Source organism: Sodiomyces alcalophilus (assembly GCF_042370955.1).
Source record: "Sodiomyces alcalophilus JCM 7366 unplaced genomic scaffold ACRALscaffold_8, whole genome shotgun sequence".
Classification (NCBI taxonomy): domain Eukaryota; kingdom Fungi; phylum Ascomycota; class Sordariomycetes; order Glomerellales; family Plectosphaerellaceae; genus Sodiomyces; species Sodiomyces alcalophilus.
The window spans coordinates 693,519-717,913 of record NW_027263539.1 but is presented as its reverse complement, the minus strand read 5'-3'; the positions used below and the strand labels follow the sequence as shown (position 1 = coordinate 717,913).

The following is a 24,395-nucleotide window of genomic DNA, read 5'->3' as shown; positions in this document are numbered from 1 at the left end:
CCATTGCTCCCAGTTTTAGAGAACATTCGATATCGCTGGGATTGTTGACCGTCTCTTTTGGGCTAGGATTCCGCTGGAGAATGCCAGTGGGTTGGGTCATATTTGCAATGCCTGTCTTTGGGGACCAACATCAAAAAAGGGGAAGTCCAACATGGAAGAATAGCGGAACAGACCGGGATCCCGCCCGAACTCTGTACGGAGCACCGGGACTGTATTACCCATGATATACTTCGCTTGCAGTTGCACATGCTGCGCACTCCTCCAGGGTAGAGGCTCTGTTGGCAGGATGGACAGTGGAGATAGAGGTGCCAAGTACAACAATGTAAGAAATGATGGAAAGCAACAGCCAGCCAACACCTCGAGCGGGAGAAGTTGTTGGATGCACAGGTGTGGTGTTCCAGGCAAGTCAGGTCATCATTCCTGCGTGGACGTCACTCGCGTCCGTCCCCTTTTCGACTTGACACTGATATCTACTGCGACCTTTTTCGTCATAGGTATGCTCCTCATGCAGTTTGGCGTTCTGCATTAGAAAGACGGGCAACGTCGTCGTTTGCTGAACGTCCATATGTCGCTCTAGCACCTCTCGAGCTGTCCAAGTCTTGTCAGTCTGGTTAGAACTGTCACCCGCTGCTCGCTGCAACGCACCGGAAAGGGGCAGTGTGCCTGCATATCCATAGCTACAACGGTACAATGTAATCATTTTTGGTGCTGGGACGACAACAGTACCGGCCGTGCAGGCCCTGCCAGGTCCCATTCCTGAGACGGTCCGCCGAGGGACGTGCAGATCAGATTAAAAAGGCGAGGAGACGATAGTGGCAGAACCCCCAGAACCCCCCCACAGGCAACCGAGGAAACATTTGAGGGGGCTGGGGAGCTTGAATAAGGTCAGGGAACTTCCCGCTTCAGTCGTTGGCGGCGGACAAGGAACCCTGCCGTTCTCGGAAAAGACCCGTCATTGATGGAATAGCCGAGAAGGGACAACCCTGGGAAAGTGCAAACTCGTAGGTCTTCGTCGCCCATGAACCTTGCTGTTCTTGTTTTTCCTTTTCTTTTTTACAACGTACGTTGTATTCATTTCTCAATGCTGGGGTTTAATGTCTTGCATATTATATTTCTCCATCTTCTCCATATCTTGTCGTCCGTGTCCGTCTCTCCCTGGATGCGAACGACCAAGTTCAATTCAGCACGCGCAGTCTGTCTGGTATTGGACGAAACCCTTATTCGTAGGTCGCAAGGATTGTTAGTGCAACCACGCCACTAGCTGCCACGCTGCTTGCTGGCGGGGCCTTTTACATCCAGGTCGTCCTCATTGCGATTGAGCTGAATTGTGTATGTACCTTGTACGTGTGCTGTGTGCTTGCGTCTGCATAGAAACATCCATCGTACATTCCAACAATATGTACACCCGCAGACCGCGATCTCTACGGACTGCCCTCATGGACCTGGTCGTGTGTGTCTGAGGGCAAACAGGTCAGGCTTCTGCCATAGCCATCAACTCGCTGGATTGCAAAACACTCGTAATCCAACCATGCCCCGGGACCTTTTACTGGTAGGTAGTACGGATATCAGCACTGTATCAGGTACTGCATCTCAGAAATCAGATCTCATCAAGTGGCAGCCAGCGTCAAGGTAGCATCATAGATGGATACGTACGTTATATGCCGACCGTCTCCCAGTAATGCCCTACGGATACGCTGTATATGTGGGCTTGTCGGTTTCCTTTCCATTGAGAAGCTTGAGGTCTTTGTGACAGTGGTTCAAACGCACCCACCGACGGTAACATTAGAGGCACGACGTGTACTTTCTCAACGTGGTTTAGGCACTAATCCAACGGGAGGCTAGTGCGGTGGGTGGTGGAGGAAGTCACTCCTAGCTTTAGCCAAGCACAACCTGGTCTTCCGCTTTCGGACAAGCCCCTGAGGAAAGACCTCCAGAGCTACCAACGAAACCGTGCCGTGCAGTTACCTCGCCAGCTACGACTCGAGGATGCCCGGGGCAAGTCGAACCAGCTTCTCTTCCCAGGCCTTTCTTCTTCCTCGATTGCCCGAATTTGTCGACTCTACCCTTTCTCCTCCAGGCTGTCTGGGTTGGGTTTGCGAGTCCCATCTCGGCCTTCCCCTTCGTCCAGAACCTGGCGCTATTATGGCACCGAGTCGGTCATGATACCACTCTAAGTCCCTCTTTTGACGCCACTAGGTATTTTTCCATTCGTACAGCGTATTCGACCGACAACGCAACGGCACTCGACGCTCTCTACTTCTATCCTCTCCTTCAACCGCATCACTGCACGCACGCACGCACGCACGCATTCCCGCGTACCACCACGCTCGCGCTCTTCTTTTCTGGCTCTCCGCGGCTTCGTTGCCCTTGGATTAGCCTTCAATTCTCCTGTCACCCACTAATACAAACTCAAGTCGAATACCCTCCTCTTAACAACGACCGAGTACCGTCGCGACCGATCGGAGACCACTCTACCCTCCTCTACCACTTAATTACCAGCTTTGGAAATAATTCAGCAAAAGTCAAGACAACGACGTGTTTCCCCATCCGTTCTTTACCGGGAACGTGGAAAAAAGAAAAGACTCCGTACCAGCCCATTCACGCGTCTGTTGTCTCAAAACACCGGGAACGGCGGGATTTCTGCGGGGATCCCCTGAAGAGGCAAGTGTCGGCGCAAAAAACATCACTGGGGCGGAGACGGCTTCCCGCATGGACTGTTACATGGCTTCCTGCTACTGACCTTGCTTCCTTCTCTTCAGTGCGACGGTACAGAGAGATTCCAGGATAAGGACGTCCAGGAGACAATGCGAACAACAATCACCAGCTTGGAAGCGAGATACAACCAGGGCAATACCGACGCAGTGTTCCATCTCAGTCCACAAGACCCTCTACCGACCGTGCCGTTCACTTCGTCATCGACTGGGGAGGGAGTCGGTGAGTTGTCTGTATACGCCGATAACACTCCATCCGCCTCCTCCGCATCTTCTCACTCGCCCGAACCGGAACTTTACCATGCGCATCGCCAGAACCACAACTCATCCAAGCTTCCTGCCTTTCGCTTCGCCGATCTACAAAAGCAACAGGCGCTATCGTTGCCATCTCTACCCAACCACCATCGACAGCTACAATTCCCTCCGTTCCCTAGCAACTACCCCGCCGACATCTCTAACCTCGTAGCACCTCAAACAGGCGGAAGTGGTGCATTCGACATGGCTTCGGGATTGGAGGAGCCCAACCCGAACTCGCAGCAGCAGGACCAGCAGCAGCCAGTGAGCGTTGACTTGCTGGAGTGTCCGTCGCGTTCCATGCCGGTAGCAGTGGGTCAAGGTACTTCTGCTATTGGTGGTCCGGGCGCCCATGACAGCGCATCAAGCCACACACGCAGCAGCCCCAATTCCAGCCACTCCACGAGTGACATATTAGGTGATGGAAGCCCCAAAAATACCTACAACGACCCGCCCTCTGACCCACGGGAGAATAATACCAAGTCGATTCGTACCACGACTGCGACAACAAAAGTGGGAAGGCCTAGTCCACCCCGCGCAGCAACCTCGACAACACATCATCATCAACCCCCGCCGACGTCTCATCCTGACCATCTGCCGCATCCCTCGACCAATCCTCGACCACCCACAGGAGATCTTTCCGACTTGGACGATCGCACGGAACTGCCTCCACCGCCCCGCGCGAGCCCTCGATCTCAAGCCCTGACCTCCGAGGCATCGTCGACCAGACCCACGGGTGCTGCTGCTGCTGCTACTTCTGCTGCCGACTCAACTTTTGCGGCCGTTACTACGCGACCTGCCTCGTTTCCCGATTCGCCCGTTGGCGGCGCCGCTCCCAGCGCTCCCAGGCCACACGCAGCGCACAAATCGCTCGACGGCGACAGCGCCCGGGCAACCATTGGTTCCAGGCACCAGTACAGGCGGACGACAGGAACGTCTGGCTCCCACCGTATCGAGGCGCTGCAAGCGACACAGCTGTCTGTCAGCGAGCACAAAACGAAGGAGTGGGCTCAGGGCCAACGGGAGCTCATCCTGCCCAAGTCCCTGCAACACCACCAAAGCCTGACGACCGATGAAAGGCGCCAGCCCGTTCGCTCACGGCCGCCCCTCTCTTTCCGAGCACCCGGGACCAGTGCGCCCACGGCATCCGTCCGCGTTGCGCCGATCCGATCATTTCGCTCGTCTGGATCCCGCCGCAGCGCCAGTTTCGAAATGATTTCTCCCTCGATTCATGCCGGGGATTCCTCCGGCGATGATTACTCTAATGCCGATTACCACCAGCGCGATCGCACCCTGCGAGCCCTCGAGGGCCAACCCGACGACGACACGTCACAGAGGAGTCCGCCAGCCTCCGCACGACGGAACATCTCCATGGACGGCGACGACACAACCGGTGACGTGTTTATGAAGATTGCTAGAGAGGAAGGCGCTCGTCGGCGAACGGACCGTGGGTTTTCCACCCGTGCTTCTGTTGACGACGGGAATCCTGCAATTGTAAGTGGAGCTTTGTTTTTCTCTCTTTTTCTTTTTTTTTTGTCCCCTGCGTTCTCCGACTCCCTCCGTCGTCCCTTTGCGGACCCTGGTCCATCCCAATCCTTCGTTTGGTCCGTCCCCGTTTCAAGTTGATTTGGCTCTTGTCGTGGAGGCCGTGCGCACCTGGTCCATCTTTGTGCCTCGCGCCGTTGGTTCTCGGCCCGTCTCCGATCACCATCTCTCCAGTTGTCCCTCGTTCACATTATTATTTTCTCCCTGCCGTAATACTACCAGTTTCCACGACTCGTGCAATTTCGTTTTGCCCCATTTTTATACTTGCTGTGATGGCCTGAGTGGAGCATTCTTTTTGCCGACTTCGCGTTGTGCATGGCTTGGAACTGACTGACGTATGACCAGTCTCGGATCACCCAAGCAACTCATCGCCGACCCCTCTCCGTAGCTGTACCATCTTCCCACCAGCCAACTTCCCCGTCTCGCGTTACCCGTCGTCTATCGGATCAGCAGGAAACCGCGCACGCACGATCTCGACCGGCTGACGATGACACCGCGAGTGAAATCGTGGTCCGAGGCTTACCTTACCGTGGCATGTTGAGAGAGAAGGCTGCGTCGAGTCACCCTGCTGAAGAGACCCGCGTGTCCAGGGTGTCGACTACGAGCTACCGGTCATCTCCTATCACACCCAGGTCTCTCGCCCAGCAAGAGGTAACAACAGAAACTTCCTCGTACGCTCGGAGGCGTACTTCCATAACAGACAGCGGTGGCGGTTACCGCAGCTCCGCTTACAAACAGAATCACTTACCTTATGGCCACCCCCGCATCTACAATTCGTCTCCTCTGGCGACTCGCACAACTGAACTGCATCGTCAAGACCTGCACCATGACGGTGGCCACGGACTAGAAGGAACCGAATCGACAGCGTCAACTGCCGCGCCGTCCACTGTATGGGATGAGTTGGACGACCTGAAATCGCGAATCCACCGGCTAGAGCTGACTGGCAAGTTGCCTTCGACATCGAGCGCCGCCATCCACAAAGTGCTGGACGAACGGCCACCCACAGCCACCAACACCACTGTATCCACGTCGCCCAAGCGCGTTTCGGGACACGCCGCGACAGCGTACGGTGACGCGAGTAGCACCACGTCCTCACAACGGGACTCGCAGCAACAGCCAGTGCTACAGTCCGCTGTACATCGGAGTAAACTGCTGTTGAGCCACGAGGTGTCCAAAGCCCTCGAGACGGCAGCATCGGATGCGACTGCTCTGGTAGCCATGATGGGAACGGCGGGCCAGCCGGGGCCAATTTCGAGCGGGGCGAGCGCCATCGGTGTGGGAAGTACATTGACAGATCGACAGCTTCGGCGCCGGGCAGAGGCTATCTGCCGGAGCCTGACCGAACTCGCGCTAGCTCTCACCGAGGAGGCTTCTGCACCGTCGCAGACCAGAGCAGTGATTGTCCAGGCCAACAGCAGCACGCCTCTGAGAGACGGTCCGACGACGCCGACATTGACAAAGAATTTCCCTGGTCTGGCGGCGACGCATCAGCGAAGGAACAGTGTGACGAACGAATCCAGCGCGCCTGGGCAGAACAGCGTGCCTAGTCCGCGCGCACTGTCCAAGCTCGAAGAGAGGAGAAACTCGCTGCTCAATGCGAGCGCCCTTCCGGCGACTCGTCTCGTGAATACCACGGGTCCTTCGGCGGTAGCGGCGGCGGCGACGGAGACACCGTCTGGTGTCACGCGCAAGTCGTCCCTGTTCATCGGTCGCACACGCCGAGCGGCAACCGAGGAGCCTGAAGAGGGCCGTCGGTCCACGATGCTCCTCAGGACGCGACGGGCCGGAACAGAAGAGCCGGAGGATGGTCGCAAGACGTCTCTGCTGCGCGAGCGACGAAACACCAACGAAGGGGACGAAGAGGAGCATCGAATGCGTGCGCCATCGCGGGCCGGCACGGAATTGGCATCCCCTCGGGCCGTCTCCCACAACTACCTATCCCCGAGTTCGACGATGGAGGGCTCACCCCTCGCCTCTTCGGCGCTTCCTCGAAGAAGGGTCGGATCGACGATGCTCAACTCGTCACGGCTGGCCACACCTTCGGCTCTCGGCGGGCGACGATATCTCGAACGGTCAACCGCCGACCGCGACACCAACAACGTTACCGATAAGCTGCCGGAGGATCGGGGACAGCGACAAAGCTCATTGCTGACGCGGACGGCAAGCCTGTTGCGCCGGCCCAACCGCGAGAGCCACTTGACGAGCACATCAGCCGCGGCACAAGCTGGTGGCTACAGATGATGGGACTTTTTTTTTTTTTTTTCATTCTTCTTTTATGAACGTCGACCCCACACGACATGACTGAAATGTATCAATAGAGTTGTCCTTTCTTACGCAGGGCGTTGTCTTTTGTTTGTCATTACCTGGCATGTTCTCGTTCGTATAGGGCCTTTTTTTCACGCTCTTTTCTATTTCTTTTCTTTTATCTTTTTTTTTTTCATCTTCGTCTAATGCTCCCTCATGGCCACCGCATTGCACTTGGACTACCATGACGAACATGATGGACGGCCTTTTGCATATTTCCCGCATGAGAGCCATCGTCTCGGACGGCAGGGATTCAGCGACGGAATGTTTATCTACCAATAACCACATACCACGTGGAAAAGCGATATGCGAGTGGGGAGGCAGGGGTGAAGGTGAAAACGGCTGGGAGTAGAGATGCGCTGTCGGCGTTACGTTGGACTTGTCGGGGGAGAAGCTGGGAGTCGAGTCGGTAAATTCCCTGGGGGAGCCACTTGGGAAGAGAGACGGCGAGTTGGCTGGGAATGATTACAGCTCTAATGTATACCATGTTCTGGTGTCCTGTCCCGTATCTTTGCGGATGTCTGCTGAGACGTACTTCGTTAGTGAAGTTGAGCTTCTGTAGAGACTTTACAAGTCTTTGGTTCCCTACAAATTCCAAGGCCTTCAAGAGTTGTGTGTTCGTCACACTGTATACGGTTGTGCGGATTAGTACTATATTACATAAGGTACCTGTATCGAGTCACGGTGTGTGTGAATCATTCGGTGAAGGTGCTCAGTACTCCTCCTGGAGACCCACTTTTCTGCCTCAGCCGCCTGGTCAATTTCAGCGACTCTTATATCCCGCCTTCTCAATCTCACATTTACAACCATCTACATCGTGTATAACATCCAAACCAGGGATTTCCGTGATATATGCCGGCCCCGAGCTTCACAGTACACGTCTTGCGCAACATATCACCTATATTGAAGTCCGGTCTACGAGTGCGCCTCGTTCATCTGATCACCAGTCGTCGAACGTATCTTGCACCGACGGGAAGACCAAGAAGCAGCCAAGGAACATCCGCATCGACTTTTTCTTCAATACCGCAGCCAGAAGCGGTTAGTTTGATTGCCTACCGTAAAAGATTGGCAATCACAGGATATACTCCCACGACTACGGCTTCGGCGACCACCGTTCTTGCTGCTGGTGTCAGTACTACAGCTTCCTTCTCATCCAGACGCAAGGGCAAGATGGCAAGTGACGACCTCCTTGTACAAGACAGCGCCATAAATCTGGGGCACCTGCAACTGGAAGACCAGATGAATGCGGGCCGAAGTCGGAAGGGTGCTGGAGGACAGCGAGGAGGGCGGGGAGGAGGGAAAGGAGGAAGCGGGAGGCCGCAGAATAGGAATGTCCTGGTATCCAAGGCGCTGTCGCGTCTGCTGCGACATCAGGCGGACATGGCGGGGATCAAGCTGGATGCCGGGGGTTGGGCGCCTCTAGACAAGGTGGTAAGTGTCTGCCGGTAAAACGGTCGTAAGACTCAGTACGTTATGAGCCGAGACATAAAGACTAACGCAAATGAACGACAGCTCGCCCACGGCCCCATCCGCTCCCTCAAGGTCACGGTGGAAGACGTTGTCAACGTCATCACCACGTCCGATAAGACGCGTTTTGCCATCAAGCCCGCCAACCCCCCTGCATCATCATCGACGTCTTCGTCCACGGGGCCACCGAAAGAGGAACCCACGACGACGCCCATGCCGCTGCCCGACCCGTCCGCCGACCCGGCCGACTGGCTGATCCGCGCCAACCAGGGCCACAGCATCAAGACGGTCGACTCGGCGGCGCTCCTCCGGCCCATCACGCTCGAGGAAGGGAACATCCCGCCCATCGTCTTCCACGGGACCTATCTCGCCGTGTGGCCGGCCATCGAGGCGTCGGGCGGCCTGAAGCGCATGAGCCGCAACCACGTCCACTTTGCCACGGCGCTGCCGGAGGACACGGCGCGGGAGGTCAGCGGCATGCGCAGGGACAGTGAGCTGTTGGTGCACGTCGACGTTGAGGCGTCGCTCAGGGAGGGCGGGATCAGTTGGTGGATCAGCGAGAACGGGGTCGTTTTGACTGAGGGCGATGCGGAAGGGTTCGTCCCCTCGCGGTTCTTCAAGGAGGTGGTTTCCAGGGTGAGCGGTGTGCCTGTCTTGTGGAAGGACGGAGTCAAGGTGGGGGAGATCCCTGCGGGCGTGAAAGGGAGGACGCCGCCGGGGTCTAGGGGTGGACGGGGAGGGGGCGGGAGAGGAAAGGGGAGGGGGAGGGGGAGGGCGTGATAAAACGGTGTCCCTGGGGTACAGTGCAGTACAGTGCATGGTACGTATTAAGAGTCAATGCTGCACAAATACCACAGCATGGTGAATAAGATGATATTTGGGAAAACGCTACATGAAAAGACATTGCAATATTCCTGGCGCAGTCTTCACGGAAAGGAATCGTCCTCGTCGGCCTAGACAACTGATTGCTGTCCTTCCCTCGCCTCGGTGGTGTGCAGACATCGTTCTCCAAACAGATCAAAATATATCCCCGCACGTATATAAACGGATGGACAAGAGAGACGCCAGAAACAAAAGCAGAAGAAAGTAGGGCCCAGGAGGGAGGGCAATGAAAAATCAGTTCAGCTGACCCTCACTTCCACCTCACGTGCCATCTTCTCCCTTTGCAAAATCTCCCTCCTAGCCTGGTCTCGCTGGAAACGAATACCCTCCATCCAGACTTTTACCAGCTCGGCGCTCTTCTCCTTGGCCGCTTTCTTGGTATACACCTCGTGGACGGAGCCGAGGTTGGGTGGGAACAGGGGAGAGTCGTGAAAGTCAACGCGCACGCTCCAAAAGTCGGTCATCTCCCGGTGCTCGGTGAGGACATAGCGGGGCAGAGGGACGCCAAGGGCCCTGGCCAGGGCATTCACTTGCACCACGGCCGTCGACTTGTCTTCTTCTCGGCCGTTGGGTGCGGGGCTGGCGGTCGTGGCAGTGCTGTTTTCACTGCTGTTGCCGTTGCAGTTGCCGCTGCTGGCCGGAGATGTCGCCTGTCTCTTCTTTGCCAAGGGGGCTGGTTGGGCAGCGTTGCTCTGGACGGTCGAGGGGACGGCTGGCGCGGTCGGCAGCAAGCTAGGCGGCGATGCCGGCCTCTTGGACAGCGTCGTGGATGGACTGGCCAGGGGCGGCGGGCGGCTGAACGAACCGCCAGCGGGCATCAGGTTGTTCTTATAGAGGTAGTCGCAGGCCCATTTTGCCGCGTGTTGCTTGGCGTCCTGTTCATTCCATCTTAGCCACTGCTCCAAGGCAACTCACTGCCCTAACGAAGGAAGTGAGGGAAATGAAGGAGGCAAGAGGGCCATGTGACTGACCTGCTTCTTCATGAACAGGCGAGCGTCCGTCTCGCCTGGCTCGATGCCATACCCGGGACAAGGGAAGGATGCCTCTGTGCCGGGAATAGTGCAGAGGCAACGCCAGGCGACGTCGAAACCTTTCGCCTTGGGCAGGTTGACGGATTCGAAAGTGAATGTGATATTCCTGGTGGTCAAGTATTTGACTTGTGCGTACTCTTGTTGGGCAAGTTAGTTATGAGCAGTTGCAAGCGATTCCGGTTTCAATGAGAGGGTGGGACGAGGAGGAAGACCAACGGTTGAGGAGACCCAGCCAGTTTGTACTATCCGACATGGATTCCTGTACAGGCGGGCGCGGCTGCGGGATGAGGGTCATGATAGCTTCACGTTCCAGGTCGGAGAGGGGAGCCGGGAGACCGTGCTGCTGCTCATAGGCCTCCTTCGTAGCAATGTATGCTCTGAGCCTGGCCCAGTCGACTTGACCAGATGGGGCTGCCATTTTCGTCTTGTGGGTTTGTAGAGTTGTGAGGTGTTCCGAGTACGCCCTGAATATTGAAGGCGATGGACGAGCCAGAGCGAAGCAGGGCGGACCAAAGGGAATAGAGAATAGTGTACACACGGTGTGTGGGCAATGTGAGATGAGTTTTCCGAGGCCAATGAGTGAGTTGACAGCTCAACGGGCCGGCCAGTCGCTATTTATCTGCCTGAAAACGCTTGGGGTTTTTCCATTTCCAGTGCGGAGCTCGGGAGGACTGGCTACACTGCCATCATGAGCCACGAACCAACGAGGAAGAATCAGCCTCTCAGAATACTGAAATGCAGCATCGCATACGTATGTTGGTGATCATGGCCTCATGTTTAGGTCGCCTGGGGAAACCCCAAGGTGAATTACAAGGCTCTTAGTGAGATGCCGTACATGTATGTACAGCGGCTACAGTGGCTACAGTGGCTTAGTAGTATGTATTCTGATTGACTGCAAGCGTTGCGCCCCGCCAAATAGACACACACCGTTGAAACCAACGCTCCGCTCCAACTTGTTATTTTGATGAAAGAAAAAAATTGAGGCAATGCAGTCAGGGAGGCCAACACTCTTTGGACCCCGGCAGCTGCAGCATAGTCAACGCCAGGGTATCGACGTCAGTGCAACCACGGTGGTTTCCTCCCGTGGTACAGTGAGTACAGTGAGTAAGCAAAAGTGATGAGTAGGTAACGCGCGTAGGTGGCTAAGAAACTACTCGTCATTAATGCTTACCCACTATAGTGCAACGGACAACTGCAGCAGGTAATATGTCTCTTGAGAATCAATAAACAGGCCAAGTCGATCATGAGCGAACAAGCCAATGCTTTAAGCGTAAGGTTTTCTTATTGTCGTCCGTCTTCCTAATATAAAATGAAAGGGAAACATTCCGAGGAATGACATGTGGCCTCATTTACCGGCCACTGGCCGCTGGCCTAAGCGCTTCGTCCTTGCGAGCGCCTCCGTCTGCTGTTGGTTCGTCACCGTTGGGCCACTGGGCCGCATCTTTGGGCTAGGAGTTCTCGTCTTGGTTCTGGCTCTCGCCTCTCCCCTCGATATCCCGCTGCCTGCCTGAACCAAGCACCACCGAAGGTCTCGAGTGGAAGACGGATACATCCCCGCGGTCCCGGATCTTTTCAAGCACAGCCGTCCCCTCCCGCATGGCTTGTTCAATAAGGAACCACATCGGCGGTCTGTTTTGACGATCTTCAAACACGACCTCCTCTGTCTGGCCCTTGGAATGGGAGTGCGTCGCCACTTGGGACGCCGTTCTCTGGGCCTCCTTGTCCTTGTCTGTCGTCTTTTCCTTCGACCAGAGGGAAATATACGGCTCGAGGCGAGGAGCGTACTGGGTATGCATCAAGTCAACTTCAGAGAGGTGTATAGCATCCGTGATCTTTTGTCGGAAATGGGGATCTTCTGTTGGCCCGAGAAGCTTCTTGAATTTCTTCACATGGCGCTCTGCTTTTTTCATTTCTGTTTGGCGAGGAATAGAGACGTGTCAGCGACCGAAAAAAAAAAGAAAAAAAAAAAAAAAAAGAGGTCCCAATCCCAGAATTCCTCGGGGGAAACGAGCGTCAACATACCAAGGAATCTCACCATGCCTTCCCTCTCTGCCCTTCCAGCCCATCGCGCTTTGCCTTTTTTCCTGTTTGACATGGTTTTCGCGAACTGTCTCAAATCACATTTACTCAATCGTTCCGAATAGTCAAATACTCACTATTGATAATCAGAAGTCGATAGACATGGGATGGTGAGAAATATGAAAGGCGGATAGATGATTTGGAGACTTGACGTCGCCTTTTGTATCAGGGCTAATGCGTCTTGGGTGAGGTGAGGCAGGCGTCGATTGAGGAAGGAAGCTTATCGTGGAGACTTGCTCTTATCCATCTTAGGTAGGTACCTACCTTGTTAACAACCCCGCGATTTCCACTTTCTTAGCTCCTACTCGTCCTACTAATACACTGTGTAACACTGTACATATGAGGTACCCACACAAGCAGGTACTTCGGTACCGACCTTGGTTCTTGGAGTGAGAAGCTCAATGGATTCCCGTGTTCAAACTTGCTCAATTCACACACGCGCCGCTGCCATCAGTACATTGTGAGAACAGCCATGGATGCTCCATGGCACCAGGCCCAGGCAATTTGAACATCGCTTGACCTGAATGTTCCACTATCACTGAAAGTCTTTCACATCTAACCCCTTCAACTAGTTCTCCAGACTGTGCAAACACAGCAGATACGCCGCAACCAAACGTCCAACTATATGGACGAAGAGGGCCACCCTTCCACCCTCATGCACACGGGTCGATAGAGAATATTGCCCTCTAGCTGTACCCTATCATGAATCGCCCCGAGCCTGGGCTGATCAAATGGTCGCCTATCGCTGGCCATGACAGGTTCATTCACATCAGCCTGCAACAGCGCGTCGTCCAGTTGTACGAGCCCAATGGCTTTGCAAAGAATGGCCTCTTCGAATACAAACAGCTCTCCAAGCACGACAACTTCCCGGCCCTCACAACCTATGACTGGTCCCCTGCTCTCCCCGGTCTTCTGGCCGTCGGAGGCCAGAATGGTGACGTGAACCTACTGAGGATAGACGACAACTCGAACGATTGCATCGAACTAGGCCTTAAGATGACTAGAACGTGTCAAGCCGTGTCGTTTAACACTCAAGGCCGCCTCGCCGTCGGCCTGGATCGCGCCCGCCTGGACCAAAGCCTGCACATCTGGGACGTTCGCCAACTCTCCTCCATGAGCAAGTCCGTCAGGGGTTTCCCCAAGGATATCGTCCCGTTCGCCGAGCCCTTGCTCCGACTCGAGCCTACCACCTCCATCTCGAGCGTCAAGTTCTTCGAGGACAGCCCCGAGACCCTGGTCGTCGGCTTCAAGGGGTATGGGTCTGGGCTCCGCCTCTATGACCTCCGGGATCCCAGCGGCAGTTTGGCCCTGCAGTACTCCACAGACTGCTGCAACAACCTCGCCATCGACTATGCCGACCAGAACTACTTTGCCTCCTCGGCACTCGATAAGTCGGGAGTATCCGTCTGGGATCGCCGCGCCACCGGCCGTCCCGTCGCCTCGCCCGCCTATTTACAGGCCATCGAGGAGGAGGCTGTGAGCTGGGGCGGAGCCTTGTGCCTCAAGGCTGCCGTCAAGACCGACAAGGAGCCGTCGCTGACCGACAACAAAAACTCCATCGTTCGCTCCCTGCGGTACTGCCGCGACCGTCGCGGCTTGCTGGCCGCCCTGACACGGACCGGCCAGCTAAAGGTCATGCAGACGGCCAAGGAACCGATCCCCCCGCAAGATCAATTAGCTGGAAGCCCCGAGCTCCTTCAGGTCCAACGATCCTACGAGATGGACGTGCATTTCTCCGACCCCGAAAGAAAGAATGAGAGGATCGTGTCCTTCGACTGGGTCACCCTTCCGTATTCTTCTCTTCAGCCTCGACTTCTCGTGCTCCGTGCCAACGGCTCGCTTGAGATTCTCGAGCAGCCGTCGTATGCATCCGACCACCTGTACAAGCTGACACCGTGGCAGGCGCCACACCGGGGTCTCGATGGTTAGTCTTTTTTTTTTTTTCTCTTTTCCTGTTGCTAGGCCTCGGCCCTTACATTTCGTAATCGTCCAACTCACCACTTCCCCAGAAGGTACCTCATACCATAGCCTCATGCGCTTTGAGCCGTCGCAATGCACCCAGATGTACGGACCCCTGCTCGTTGAGCAGGCCCTGGCCAGTGTTCCTATTTTCGGACCAGATAAAGCCAATGTGCCGGCCGTGATTGAGAAGACGTTGCAAGCTCCGTCGTCAGAGACGGACATCCAGATCACAAGGCCCTCGGGTCTCGATCCATCCTTGTCAACTCCCATGCGCGACCGGCCCATTGCCGAGCGTCTGCGAATCACCCGGAAGAGCATCCTCAATCACAAAGCTGAACCTGGAAAAGCGGAAGGGACGGAGATTGAGGTAGACGACGACCTTGTGGACCGGCTCCAGGAATCATCCATCTCTCCAGATGGCCCGGCATCATGCGCTCAACTACATGGGAACTTCCTCTTCATCCTACCTCAAGCCAAACAGCTTGCACCTGAAGTACAGTCTGACATCGACCACGTCATGCTACTACGTGCCAAAGAGAAGTATCTCCTGGACCCTGTGACGAATAGGAATGTGGTGTCTGACGACCTCTGGCTACGATACCTTTGGGACTGGGTGGCTGGTGAGCACTCCCTACCGTTTCTGCAATGTACAAATCACTAATATCAACAATTAGGTGCCGAGGCCGCCGCTGAGGACGGTGGGATGAAACTAAGCCCTTTGGACTTGAGCTACATGGGTGTCGCTACGATATGGGCAAACGACCTTGGTGAGTAAAGTGCTTTTTGTGAGTGGCGTAAAACATTGCTTAACGTGTCGTGCTCCCTAGGACGAAACCCCCGGACAAGGCTCCCCGAGGGTGTTCAGTCACCCGAAGCTATTATCTGGGAGAAGTGTATTGGGAGCATCTGCAAAAAGCGACGCCTTCCGAAATACCAGGGGGTACAGACTAAGCGCCCGTTTCATAGGCAGCTGTGTCTGGATATCTGTACGTGGGGTGATGCCACGAGGCACGAGCCGGACGAATCTGAACCGGAGACTGGCAAAGCCTATCCGGCGGCAAGACACACCATGGAGACGGCAAGAGCTCTGTTCCGAGGTGACGTGGATGCGGCGGTCCAGATCCTCAAGAAGGCCAGTGCGGCGCACCCGGAACTCCTGTTCGTCTCCCTGGCCCTCCAGCTCATCGGGCGGGGAAACAGGCGGCTTGCGAAGGAGCAGCTCGACTTCGACGAAGCCGTGGCTTCCAAGACGGACCCGTACTTGAGGGCCATCTCGTCGCTTATTGCAACGGGCGACTGGGCAGCTATTGCGAACCAGGCCTCACTTCCGCTCTCGGATCGAGCTTACGTGGCCGTCCGGAACATGGATGACGAGCGCCTCACGCAGTGGCTCCAAGAGCAGGTTTCTGTGGCCGTGAAGATGGGCGATATTGAGGGAATCGTCCTAACCGGCATCACCGACCAGATGGTGGATATTCTCGCCAACTACGTGGGCAAGTCCAACGACGTCCAGACGGCGACGCTGGTCATGTCCCTCTGCGCACCGCACTATATCGACGACTACCGGTGCGTGGCGTGGCGGAACGCATACCGCGCCTATTTGCAGCGACACAAGGCCTTCTTCCTGCGGACCAAGTTCGAGGTGGAGAGCACGAAAAGAAGCAAGCGCGACGGCCGGCTGACGATCAAGCCGCCGTCGCGACAGATTGCACTACGGTGCGTCTACTGCGACGCCGAGACGACGCTGCCGTCGCACACCGGATCCACACCCGGGCACCTGCCCGACACGCGGAATCCGCTCATGGTGACGGGGATCAACGCGGGCGTCAGCTGCCCCAACTGCGGGCGTCATCTACCCCGCTGCGCGGTGTGCCTTGAGGTCGTGGGCATCCCGCGATCAGACCGGCCCCAAGAAGCGGCGAACATGGACACGCGCATGGCGGCGCGCTTCCCGACGTTCTGCCTCAAGTGTGAACACGTCCTGCATCTGGACCACGCGAGACAGTGGTTTGCGAGACACGTGGAGTGTCCGGTTCCCGAGTGTCGATGCCAGTGCAACTTCAGGGCCAACCCGGAGTTGAACTACCATTGATGTGCATGATGTGGGGACAATTCAGGAGTTCACATCGGTCACCAGCGTGAGTCTCGTTTCGTCCATGTGCTGGCCCGGCTTAGGACAGCTTGCTAGGTGGATGAATCGGCGTAGGGGTGTGATGGATTGCGGGCGTCATGTTTATGGTTTTATTGCAGCAGGAAATGCTGATGATCTGTGAAGCTGCCAGAAAGATCAGTAGGTTCAGATGGTTACGATTGACGTGAAATTGCTCCGGCTCTGGCATCCATTTTCACGGTTCTATGTTAGGCCCAAGGTCATGAGAATGTGGTGGTGACGAAGTAGTGGAAGGAGGAAGAATTACTGCTTCGGCAGCCGTCACAATGGAACGTAATCGACCAGAATATCCATGGTAGATGGGATACCTCATGTCATGCTCAGGTGCATGATTGCTGAAATCGTGAGATCTCGGATAATCTACGAAGTAGCCCCCCTTTATATCGGTATATAGTTTAGCCGATATTCCGATGACCCGCTTTTCTCCCCACAGTGGAGATCCGCCGGTTCACTCTCGGATCCCACCGAGATCCTCACCTTCTGTTATCACCAAGTACGAAGTACTACGGACTGAACCTGTGACCGTAACATTGCCAGCCGCTTGCGAACGTTTGTGAAACCCATCATCGCCATGGGTTAATGGCCAAGGTTGGAGTGCCGAGGACCGTATTCACTGCTGGAGGCCACATCGGACCCGGAAAGTGAAGATATCATGAGGACTATCGGTGAGGCTCAGTAAGTGGCCTCCTGTCTGGCTGGTCTTTTACTGTATTCGAAGACGTAAAGCGAGTATCCTGGTCCAGGAAGGAAAGTTAACTCTTGGATGCTAGGTCGAGATGGGCCGAGACTCTGAGACACGCCGATAGTCTTCTAGACCTGCAGAGAGCCGTTCGATACAATGGATCCTCCAGCCCCTGTGTTGCCGGCAGTAGATCCATGTGCTGGAAGGTATGCACCCTCTGAACTTCTCTACATCGACCTCAGTGGCTGATGGACTACCATTAGATCTTTTTACTCTTTAAAGATACTCAGCCCTCGACCTGGCCACGGATGCTGGCCGATGCCAGGCAAGACTATACCCAGCACTGCGACCGCTTTCTGAGGTTTACCAGACACCCGGAAGAGCTGGCCAATGTGGCTATAGACCCGCTAGCAGACGATCCGGACGTAAGCTCTCGTCGAAACTCTCTCCTATCCCTCTTTCCCCCCTTCTGTCTTCTCTGGTTAGCCGACTTGGAGTACTCATCCCGTTTAGTCTCCCTGGAATACGCTTCGTCAAGATGAGGTTATCCGAGCCGAGATCTCTCAAGACGTCCAGCGTCTGCCGGACTCGCCATTGTACCACGAGGAGAAGATCCAAACCATGATTGTGGACGTGCTTTTCATTTACTGCAAGCTACACCCCAACAACGGTGGCTATCGCCAGGGTATGCACGAGCTCCTTGCGCCCATTGTACATGTCCTGCACCAGGACGCCGTAGACCGGGGAAGTATTGGCACCGAAACGTCAACCGATACTATCATGCTGGACGTGTTCGATTCGGGCCATATCGAGCACGACGCCTTCGCTCTCTTCTCCAAAATCATGGAAAGAGCCCAGGTCTTTTACGAGGTTAAAGACTCCGTCGCAAGGTCCGCCTTGGCATCGACATCTCGTGGTCAAGCCGAGACCTCTGCCATTGTAGAGAAGAGCAAGTTTATTCACGAGGATTGCTTGGCTCGGGTCGACCCGGAGTTGGCCAGGCACCTCAAGGACGTTGAGGTCTTGCCACAGATATTTCTCATGTACGTTCTGACCCCTTCATTGCTGCTGCTTCGGAAAAAGGGCCTCTTCTTTCCTCGTCGAACACTTCACGATGGGTCGACCATGTGTGCTAATGTTACCCAGTCGTTGGATTCGTCTTCTATTCGGCCGGGAGTTTCCGTTTGACCAACTTCTTGTATTATGGGATACCATATTCGCGATAGACCCGTCGCTAGAACTGATAGACCTTATTTGTGTGGCCATGTTGATAAGGATTCGCTGGAGATGTCAGTATGACCGTCGCTTCTTCTCACCCGGCGGCCATCTCCCCGGCGATTGTCCTGGCAAGCTAACGAATGGGCAGTACTCGAAGCGGACTACTCTGTCTGTTTACAGCTGTTGCTGAAGTACCCGCCGCCTGACGAGCATCATGGGCCCCACACCTTTGTGGACGACGCCGTTTATCTTAGAAACCACCTGGATACTTCGGGAGGGTCCTCGCTTATACTAAAGTACACGGGCAAACTCCCTTCCTACGGGGCATCTGGGAGCGGCCTCCGGCCTAGGACCCCAAGTCTTCGGAGTCAGTTTTCCCCACAGCGACTTCGGATTAGCCGCTCGCCGCTATCGTCTCCGGGACGATTCATCCAGCAGCAAGGGGGAATGGAGGCCATCTTTCAAGGAGCTGCTAAGAACATGCTCGAACGTGGCGAGAAACTGGGCATCAACCAGGCCGTGCGAGACGCCATGGGAGAGATCAAGCGGAATGTGCAAAGCCTTAACGAGAACCGCCACTCTCCGCAGGTCGCGAGACAGGTCCTTGCCCAGCATTCCGCGACACGGGCCGTCGCTGCGGTGGAGAAGCGGAACAAACTGCTAGCGGACATGCTGGACGAGTCGATCTCGAGCCTCAAGTCGCTGGCCACGTCCGACCTGGAGGATAAGGCCAAGGCGCGCCAACTCATCGACACGACAGCGGCGAAGCTACAGTTTATCAAGGTCCACTTGGAAGATTCGACTATGGATGTTCCCAACATCGAAGGGCTTCGGGTAGCGGAGGATGGGAAGACCAACGCGGTCAAGACTGACACGGTCATGGGGGAGACGACTAATCAGAGGGCTCAGGTCAATGGAGCCTCTGAGGCCGGGGCTGCAGCGGACGCGCTTTCGGCTACTCTCGACCTTCAAGACGACAAATCGGCAGTCGAAAACACCATGGCTTCGCCGCCTGGTTCTTCTCTTGACCCAATGGATATTTCAGAAGGGCCTGGGCCTAGCACGTCGGGAGTCGAGACTACGGATCATGCAACCGACAAGACCCGAGACCAAGATTTACACCGGCCGCATCCTATCCCTACACGATCAACGCTTGCCCAGTCTTCATTCTCCTGGATGTTGGAGCCTGACGAGGCCGTGTCTCAGTCGGGGGTAACCTCGTCGCCAATACAGTCCCGGTCTCCTACTAAATTGCAGAAGACCATGAACAGCACGGGACCACGGGCGAAGCGGTCGGTCCACGGGAGCCGAGAACGAAATGCATTCCTCTTTGGCGAGGTGACGGCCGAGTCAGATGGGATGCGCGAGCCATCTACCAACGACATCTTTGGAATGGAGCCCATCACAGGGAAGCAGAAGGACAAGGCCCACGGGCTGTGGTGAGCGCGTTGGTGTAGGAACTGGACTATTTTACGATAGATTATGACGGCAACGATAATACAATGACCGAGTCGAGAGCCAAAGGTCCTATTTGTCGGACAAGTGACACGATGTTGATCTCGGCAATGACGACTTGTCTCTATCCCAGTATATGGACGGAACAGCTATCCGATGCTAGGTGCACGCCAAGGACGGGCCTAAAGGACTGGGCCGAGCACTTCGGCGCCGAAGGAGACGCGGCCGAGAACACATGACGGTTGTCGATCCCTCGGCTGCGAGTTTTGTCTGGCGAGTTTGTTTTCTGGCATCATGTCCGGGCTATAAAAGACCAGGGACCAGGATACCTCTCGAGTCGCCTCCATTCACTTCGTACCCACGCCTGCCTGCTATTCTAGTCTGTTGTGGAGCCCCGATGCATAGAGACAACAACCGTTGGGAGGGAACAGGGATAACCAGTGGACCGGTTGGCGGGCTCCGTAAAGAAGAACAATCATTACCGGGGGTCGGGTCTATTCAAGTCGAATGGCGCAAATGCGCTGTCACCGGTCTTCCCCACCTTCCTATTCCCTGGGCAAGGAGGTGCTGGATCGAGAGGCAAATGGGGAGCCAACCCGACACCATTCCCTTAGTGTCTAGCGTTGTGCGACGTGCCTTGATGAAGTTTGGCGCTCACCACTCAGGTGGCATCATTCGGCATCGCCCCCGCCTCGAAATCGGAGCCGAGTAAGAAACGGCATTCGTACAACGTATGTACGTACGTTGGCTGGGCCAGGCATGATGCAGGTGGGGGATGAAGAGCAAGGGGGCTGACCTGAACTGGACCACCTCACCTAATAACAGGTGATTGGGTTTGTCAGCGCGTCTTGCAGAACAGTGCAGCGAAAGACGTGTCGCACGGAGAGGTGCCAGGGGGTCCAAGGGAATACCGCGACCCAACGTCAAGGTACGCTAATCCCTTTTCGCTTGAATGTACGACTGCAGGATCTTCAACATTCCTTGCCGTCTCCCTTCCCTTCATCATTATCTAAACCCGGGTTAGTTTACCGAATTTTGCTGCACATGTAGACCCAACAGACGTGCTGGTCCATTATTCTTCGGGGCATCCATTGGAACGACTCCCGGCGCTCTCGTCCCTCCCTAAATATGCATCATCTCCCATGGTGGCGTCTCCATCGTGCCTTTCCCTGAGAACCCAAGACGTGCGATATCATCCGGAAACAAGCCGAGATAAAGCAAGACGCAGAAGGATACAAGTCGAAGACGCTCTTCTATTGTCGGTATTGGTGGGCGAGTCTCCCGGAAGTGACCCCGATTGCGACGAAAGCCAAGAGTGTGGGTGGTCTGACCAGGCTATTGGTTATTGATTAGCTTCTAGGGCCAGCCACTCCATGACACCCCCAACGTCTGCTATTAATTATAGAATACCCCATTCCATTCTCTTTAGGTTGTAATAGGGTTGGTGGGAGGAAGACAAGGACAGCGCTTATTGGACCAAGCTCGCCTCACATTCAGGCTTCCTAACGACGCGCCTACGGATATTGTCCCAGGCTGCAGCAGGTCCATCGGGGTTGGTACCATCTTGCGATAGTGGACCTTCCGCCAGCGTGCCGGAACTTGGGATTGGGTAGACTTTGTTACCCGACGATAATAGCCTGGCGCTCTGTGGAATGCGGGGAGTCCAATGGCGATATCGTCAGCAATAGTTGCGCGTGCCTCGGACGAGTCGCCCTTCTACAATGTCGAGTTATCCACGTGGTCCCAGCGAATGTTTGTTTGCTATTCTACAGTACACCGTTACATCACAACGTGGTTATGACGGGGAATGAGGCAAGAGAGGGAGATGAAGAGGTTTCTGACCCCTTGGAATGCTCGCCTGTTGGCACCCTTTCCCACACCCCTCCCTCCCCTAGCTCTCCGTGGTGTTGGCCCGCTGCGTGGCGGCACGTTGTACACCTGCCCGTCGAGCGAGCACAGCGTAGTTCCGACTCTCGTTCTGGATCAAGGTATTCTTCTCGGATAACCCCTGGCGCTGCACTCAACAGCTACGAGACTTCTTGACGTGAGTTCCCCTTTCTTCACGACATGCCGCCAGGGACTTCTGAACCCTATTTTCCACGTTAGTAGCTATTGTTAAATGATGAGGGGTGTAAATCGAACAGAAGAGAAGACAACTCAGCCTCCACGAAGCGCTTGTTGGACGGTACGGCGAGAAGAGGACTGGGAATGGCCACCGACAGCTTGGGTACACAGCCCCTGGCCCATGCAACGATCACCATACTGACTAACACGCTCAGTTTACCTGGGGAACTGGAAAAGGCGCACGATTGCTTCCTGGTAGTCCCGAGGGCCCTATGCAGACAGAGGAGGTCAGGTGGGCTTATCTCCAGCCATACTACTAAGCAGACTATTTCCAACTGTCGGTCACTTCTATACCCTGCATATAACAACGGGACCACCATCTTTACTATGTATTCATGGACGGGCCTTTTGGGGTCCCCGTCTCTCGGAACGGCGCTGGATTTGGATGGACCGGACCCTTGACCTCGGGCCAACTGTCTGGGCAGCAATCATGAACCCAATCATGGACAGGAGGAGAGCAAATACAACCAACAATCGCAGAGACCATCCCCACGCGGTCCAACGCTCTGGAGATGCCAGTCCGAATTGTCACAAGGACAGGGATATCGATTCTATCAATGGTGACCCCGTGACAATCATCCTGGAGGGTACAGGGGAGGCGTGAGCTCGGCGAGGCGGTGGTGAAGGATTACGTTGTAGGCTGTATACGGTTGGAGAAGGACAGCGCCGGCTCACGCTCAATCTCTACAGACGCCAACGCGTCACCTAGGAATTGGTTCCACCTGGATCTCTACCAAGACCGATTTCTCCCCCCGTTCGTTCCTCTGGGGAGACAGTGGGAAGAAACCATACAGATAACTGGGTCTAGACAACAGAAAGATCTCATATAGACAAAAGAGAAGTCATATAGACAACAGAGGGAAGCCAGGCCTCGAGCTTGTTATTCTACTTTAGTACAGCCTTGCTCAATCTACTTCGTAGCCTCCCCATTCCATCTAACCACGCCTCCAGCCACGGCCCGGTCGAAGGCAAATTCCACCAAAACACGAGGACGCGAGCCTTAGCAGCTAGCCACGGCCCGCTAGGGGAAAACGGGGACGCGAACCCTTGAAGCCTCGTCTAGCGGGAGGCGGAATGTGGGTTTTGACTCTCCGGGGCGCGTGACTATCACGTTTCTACATCGCCTTGCCAGAAGAATGCGGGGAGAGACGAAGGGAGGAAGAAGTACGAAGGAAGAATGAGGCGTGTTTCGCGAGGGGAAAAGAGGGAATTCAGAGAACAAAGAACAGCCGCTCCTTGGCGAGCCACCACATAACAATACAATACAACAGACGACCGGCCCCGATCGATCTACGCAAGCTCCGTGGACCAATGGGTTGCTGCGTACGACGAGGTAACAACTCCCTAGGTGGCTTGGGCGGGAGAAAACAAACTTCGTCGACGGATCGACGACTAGACGTAGACCCGAGGTGCTGGTACTGGTGTCTGGTGACCGAGTACGTTGTATTCCAGATATATCGCTTTGAAGAAGTCTTTGTGCTTAAAGAGGGGTGGGTGGGGGGCAGACTGGGAGGAGAGTGGTTGTAGACTTGTAGTTGACCTCCCAGTACTTCGTGATGTATTCTTGATTTGTACATAGTAGTGCCGAAAAGACCCTAACTGATCTTGTTAGACCCCCTTTTCGTAGGGCTTTTGCGACATCAAGATACACCCAGAGACGTACAACGTAGGCGGGTCAAAGAAGCCAGTTGGAACCTCGATCCAGATCCAAGGCCCGAGGAAATAAGAGTGAAACGTCTATTCGTACATACCAAGTAGAAACCCAAGTCGTGCTGTTTGATCGATTGGTTCTCACCCCTTTTTTTCCTCCCTCCCCTGTCAACTCCGACCAACACCTTATCTAGGCCCCCTAAACCCGAAGGCTCCCCAGGCTAGACTCTGGGGCGCCAACTGTTCATTTCTATTTCATTATTGTATGTACTAAGTAGGTCCCATATGTCATCCATTCATGTTGACATTCCTGAACCTCGTGTTCCCCATTCCATATCAGTGCCTCGTGTAGCCATAAAATCCAAAAAAGCTGGGATCCAAAAAAGAAGAAAAAAAGAAAAAGCCCAAACACCCCATTCAACTCAAGAGAAGAATGGTAATACCGAATTCCAGAAGAGACAAGACGACAGGGTATGAATGCAATGACAAAGGGAACAAAAAGAGACTCGAACAAAAAATGGGCAAAGACGGCGCCGCAGATAGGACGTCAGTATACACTAACTTGACACAAATGTCGAGCTAATGTACCCACCTACGCACATCTATAATGTGGTGTTGTAGGTACATTTGCTCGACAGTTGTGTCAAGTTACTGTACACTGCTGGAGGTCAAACCGGGCTTTCTCAGCTCGCGAAGTCACAAGTGGACTACCAAGGTAACCAGCCCACCTTGTCGTACAGCAAGAAACAACCCCTCTTGTCCCCCTCTTGCCCCTTCCATGCTGCTGCCCATCCGCTAATCACGCACCCCCCCCCCCCCCA

General features: G+C 55.1%; 9 protein-coding genes across 9 annotated transcripts; 5 read left to right on the top strand and 4 right to left on the bottom strand.

Annotated features, from left to right (window-relative positions):
* Positions 1-95: 95 nt before the first annotated feature.
* Positions 96-828, bottom strand: ACRALDRAFT_2061065 (uncharacterized protein). The gene is made up of 2 exons (XM_071021954.1): positions 646-828; positions 96-588 (listed from the first exon to the last, which is right to left on the bottom strand). Exons 1-2 carry the CDS (start codon positions 752-754, stop codon positions 407-409), a joined length of 291 nt encoding a protein of 96 aa, XP_070871569.1. The 5' UTR covers positions 755-828; the 3' UTR covers positions 96-406.
* Positions 829-2,804: 1,976 nt separating this feature from the next.
* On the top strand, positions 2,805-7,464 carry ACRALDRAFT_2055108 (uncharacterized protein; the record flags this gene model as incomplete). Its single annotated transcript, XM_071021731.1, has 2 exons — positions 2,805-4,499; positions 4,896-7,464. 2 exons carry the CDS (start codon positions 2,805-2,807, stop codon positions 6,789-6,791), a joined length of 3,591 nt encoding a protein of 1,196 aa, XP_070871568.1. The 3' UTR covers positions 6,792-7,464.
* Positions 6,998-7,664, bottom strand: ACRALDRAFT_212933 (uncharacterized protein; the record flags this gene model as incomplete). Its single annotated transcript, XM_071023974.1, has 5 exons — positions 6,998-7,033; positions 7,057-7,091; positions 7,131-7,455; positions 7,524-7,607; positions 7,653-7,664. 5 exons carry the CDS (start codon positions 7,662-7,664, stop codon positions 6,998-7,000), a joined length of 492 nt encoding a protein of 163 aa, XP_070871567.1.
* Positions 7,665-8,024: 360 nt separating this feature from the next.
* ACRALDRAFT_1072447 (uncharacterized protein) lies at positions 8,025-9,101 on the top strand (the record flags this gene model as incomplete). Its single annotated transcript, XM_071017979.1, has 2 exons — positions 8,025-8,285; positions 8,367-9,101. 2 exons carry the CDS (start codon positions 8,025-8,027, stop codon positions 9,099-9,101), a joined length of 996 nt encoding a protein of 331 aa, XP_070871566.1.
* A 341-nt stretch (positions 9,102-9,442) lies between these two features.
* Positions 9,443-10,652, bottom strand: ACRALDRAFT_2044326 (uncharacterized protein; the record flags this gene model as incomplete). Its single annotated transcript, XM_071021427.1, has 3 exons — positions 9,443-10,078; positions 10,175-10,371; positions 10,451-10,652. The coding sequence occupies 3 exons, from the start codon at positions 10,650-10,652 to the stop codon at positions 9,443-9,445; spliced, it is 1,035 nt and encodes a 344-aa protein (XP_070871565.1).
* Positions 10,653-11,682: 1,030 nt separating this feature from the next.
* Positions 11,683-12,329, bottom strand: ACRALDRAFT_1072445 (uncharacterized protein; the record flags this gene model as incomplete). Its single annotated transcript, XM_071017978.1, has 2 exons — positions 11,683-12,146; positions 12,257-12,329. The coding sequence occupies 2 exons, from the start codon at positions 12,327-12,329 to the stop codon at positions 11,683-11,685; spliced, it is 537 nt and encodes a 178-aa protein (XP_070871564.1).
* A 686-nt stretch (positions 12,330-13,015) lies between these two features.
* Positions 13,016-16,868, top strand: ACRALDRAFT_1077766 (uncharacterized protein; the record flags this gene model as incomplete). The annotated part of the gene is made up of 4 exons (XM_071018684.1): positions 13,016-14,237; positions 14,323-14,895; positions 14,950-15,042; positions 15,103-16,868. 4 exons carry the CDS (start codon positions 13,016-13,018, stop codon positions 16,365-16,367), a joined length of 3,153 nt encoding a protein of 1,050 aa, XP_070871563.1. The 3' UTR covers positions 16,368-16,868.
* Positions 16,869-17,097: 229 nt separating this feature from the next.
* Positions 17,098-19,866, top strand: ACRALDRAFT_1083249 (uncharacterized protein; the record flags this gene model as incomplete). The annotated part of the gene is made up of 6 exons (XM_071019422.1): positions 17,098-17,120; positions 17,216-17,333; positions 17,418-17,552; positions 17,641-18,170; positions 18,274-18,416; positions 18,494-19,866. The coding sequence occupies 6 exons, from the start codon at positions 17,098-17,100 to the stop codon at positions 19,786-19,788; spliced, it is 2,244 nt and encodes a 747-aa protein (XP_070871562.1). The 3' UTR covers positions 19,789-19,866.
* Positions 19,867-23,464: 3,598 nt separating this feature from the next.
* Positions 23,465-24,384, top strand: ACRALDRAFT_2037325 (uncharacterized protein). The gene has a single exon (XM_071020829.1). It carries the CDS (start codon positions 23,860-23,862, stop codon positions 24,049-24,051), a length of 192 nt encoding a protein of 63 aa, XP_070871561.1. The 5' UTR covers positions 23,465-23,859; the 3' UTR covers positions 24,052-24,384.
* Positions 24,385-24,395: the final 11 nt, after the last annotated feature.

Bases quoted from the DNA above. Each gene is read 5' to 3' on its own strand.
- ACRALDRAFT_2061065 (XM_071021954.1), bottom strand. From the start codon at position 754: ATGGGACCTGGCAGGGCCTGCACGGCCGGTACTGTTGTCGTCCCAGCA. The intron at 589-645 runs GTGCGTTGCAGC...AGACTTGGACAG, and splicing joins AGGCACACTGCCCCTTTCCG to CTCGAGAGGTGCTAGAGCGA.
- ACRALDRAFT_2037325 (XM_071020829.1), top strand. From the start codon at position 23,860: ATGTCATCCATTCATGTTGACATTCCTGAACCTCGTGTTCCCCATTCC.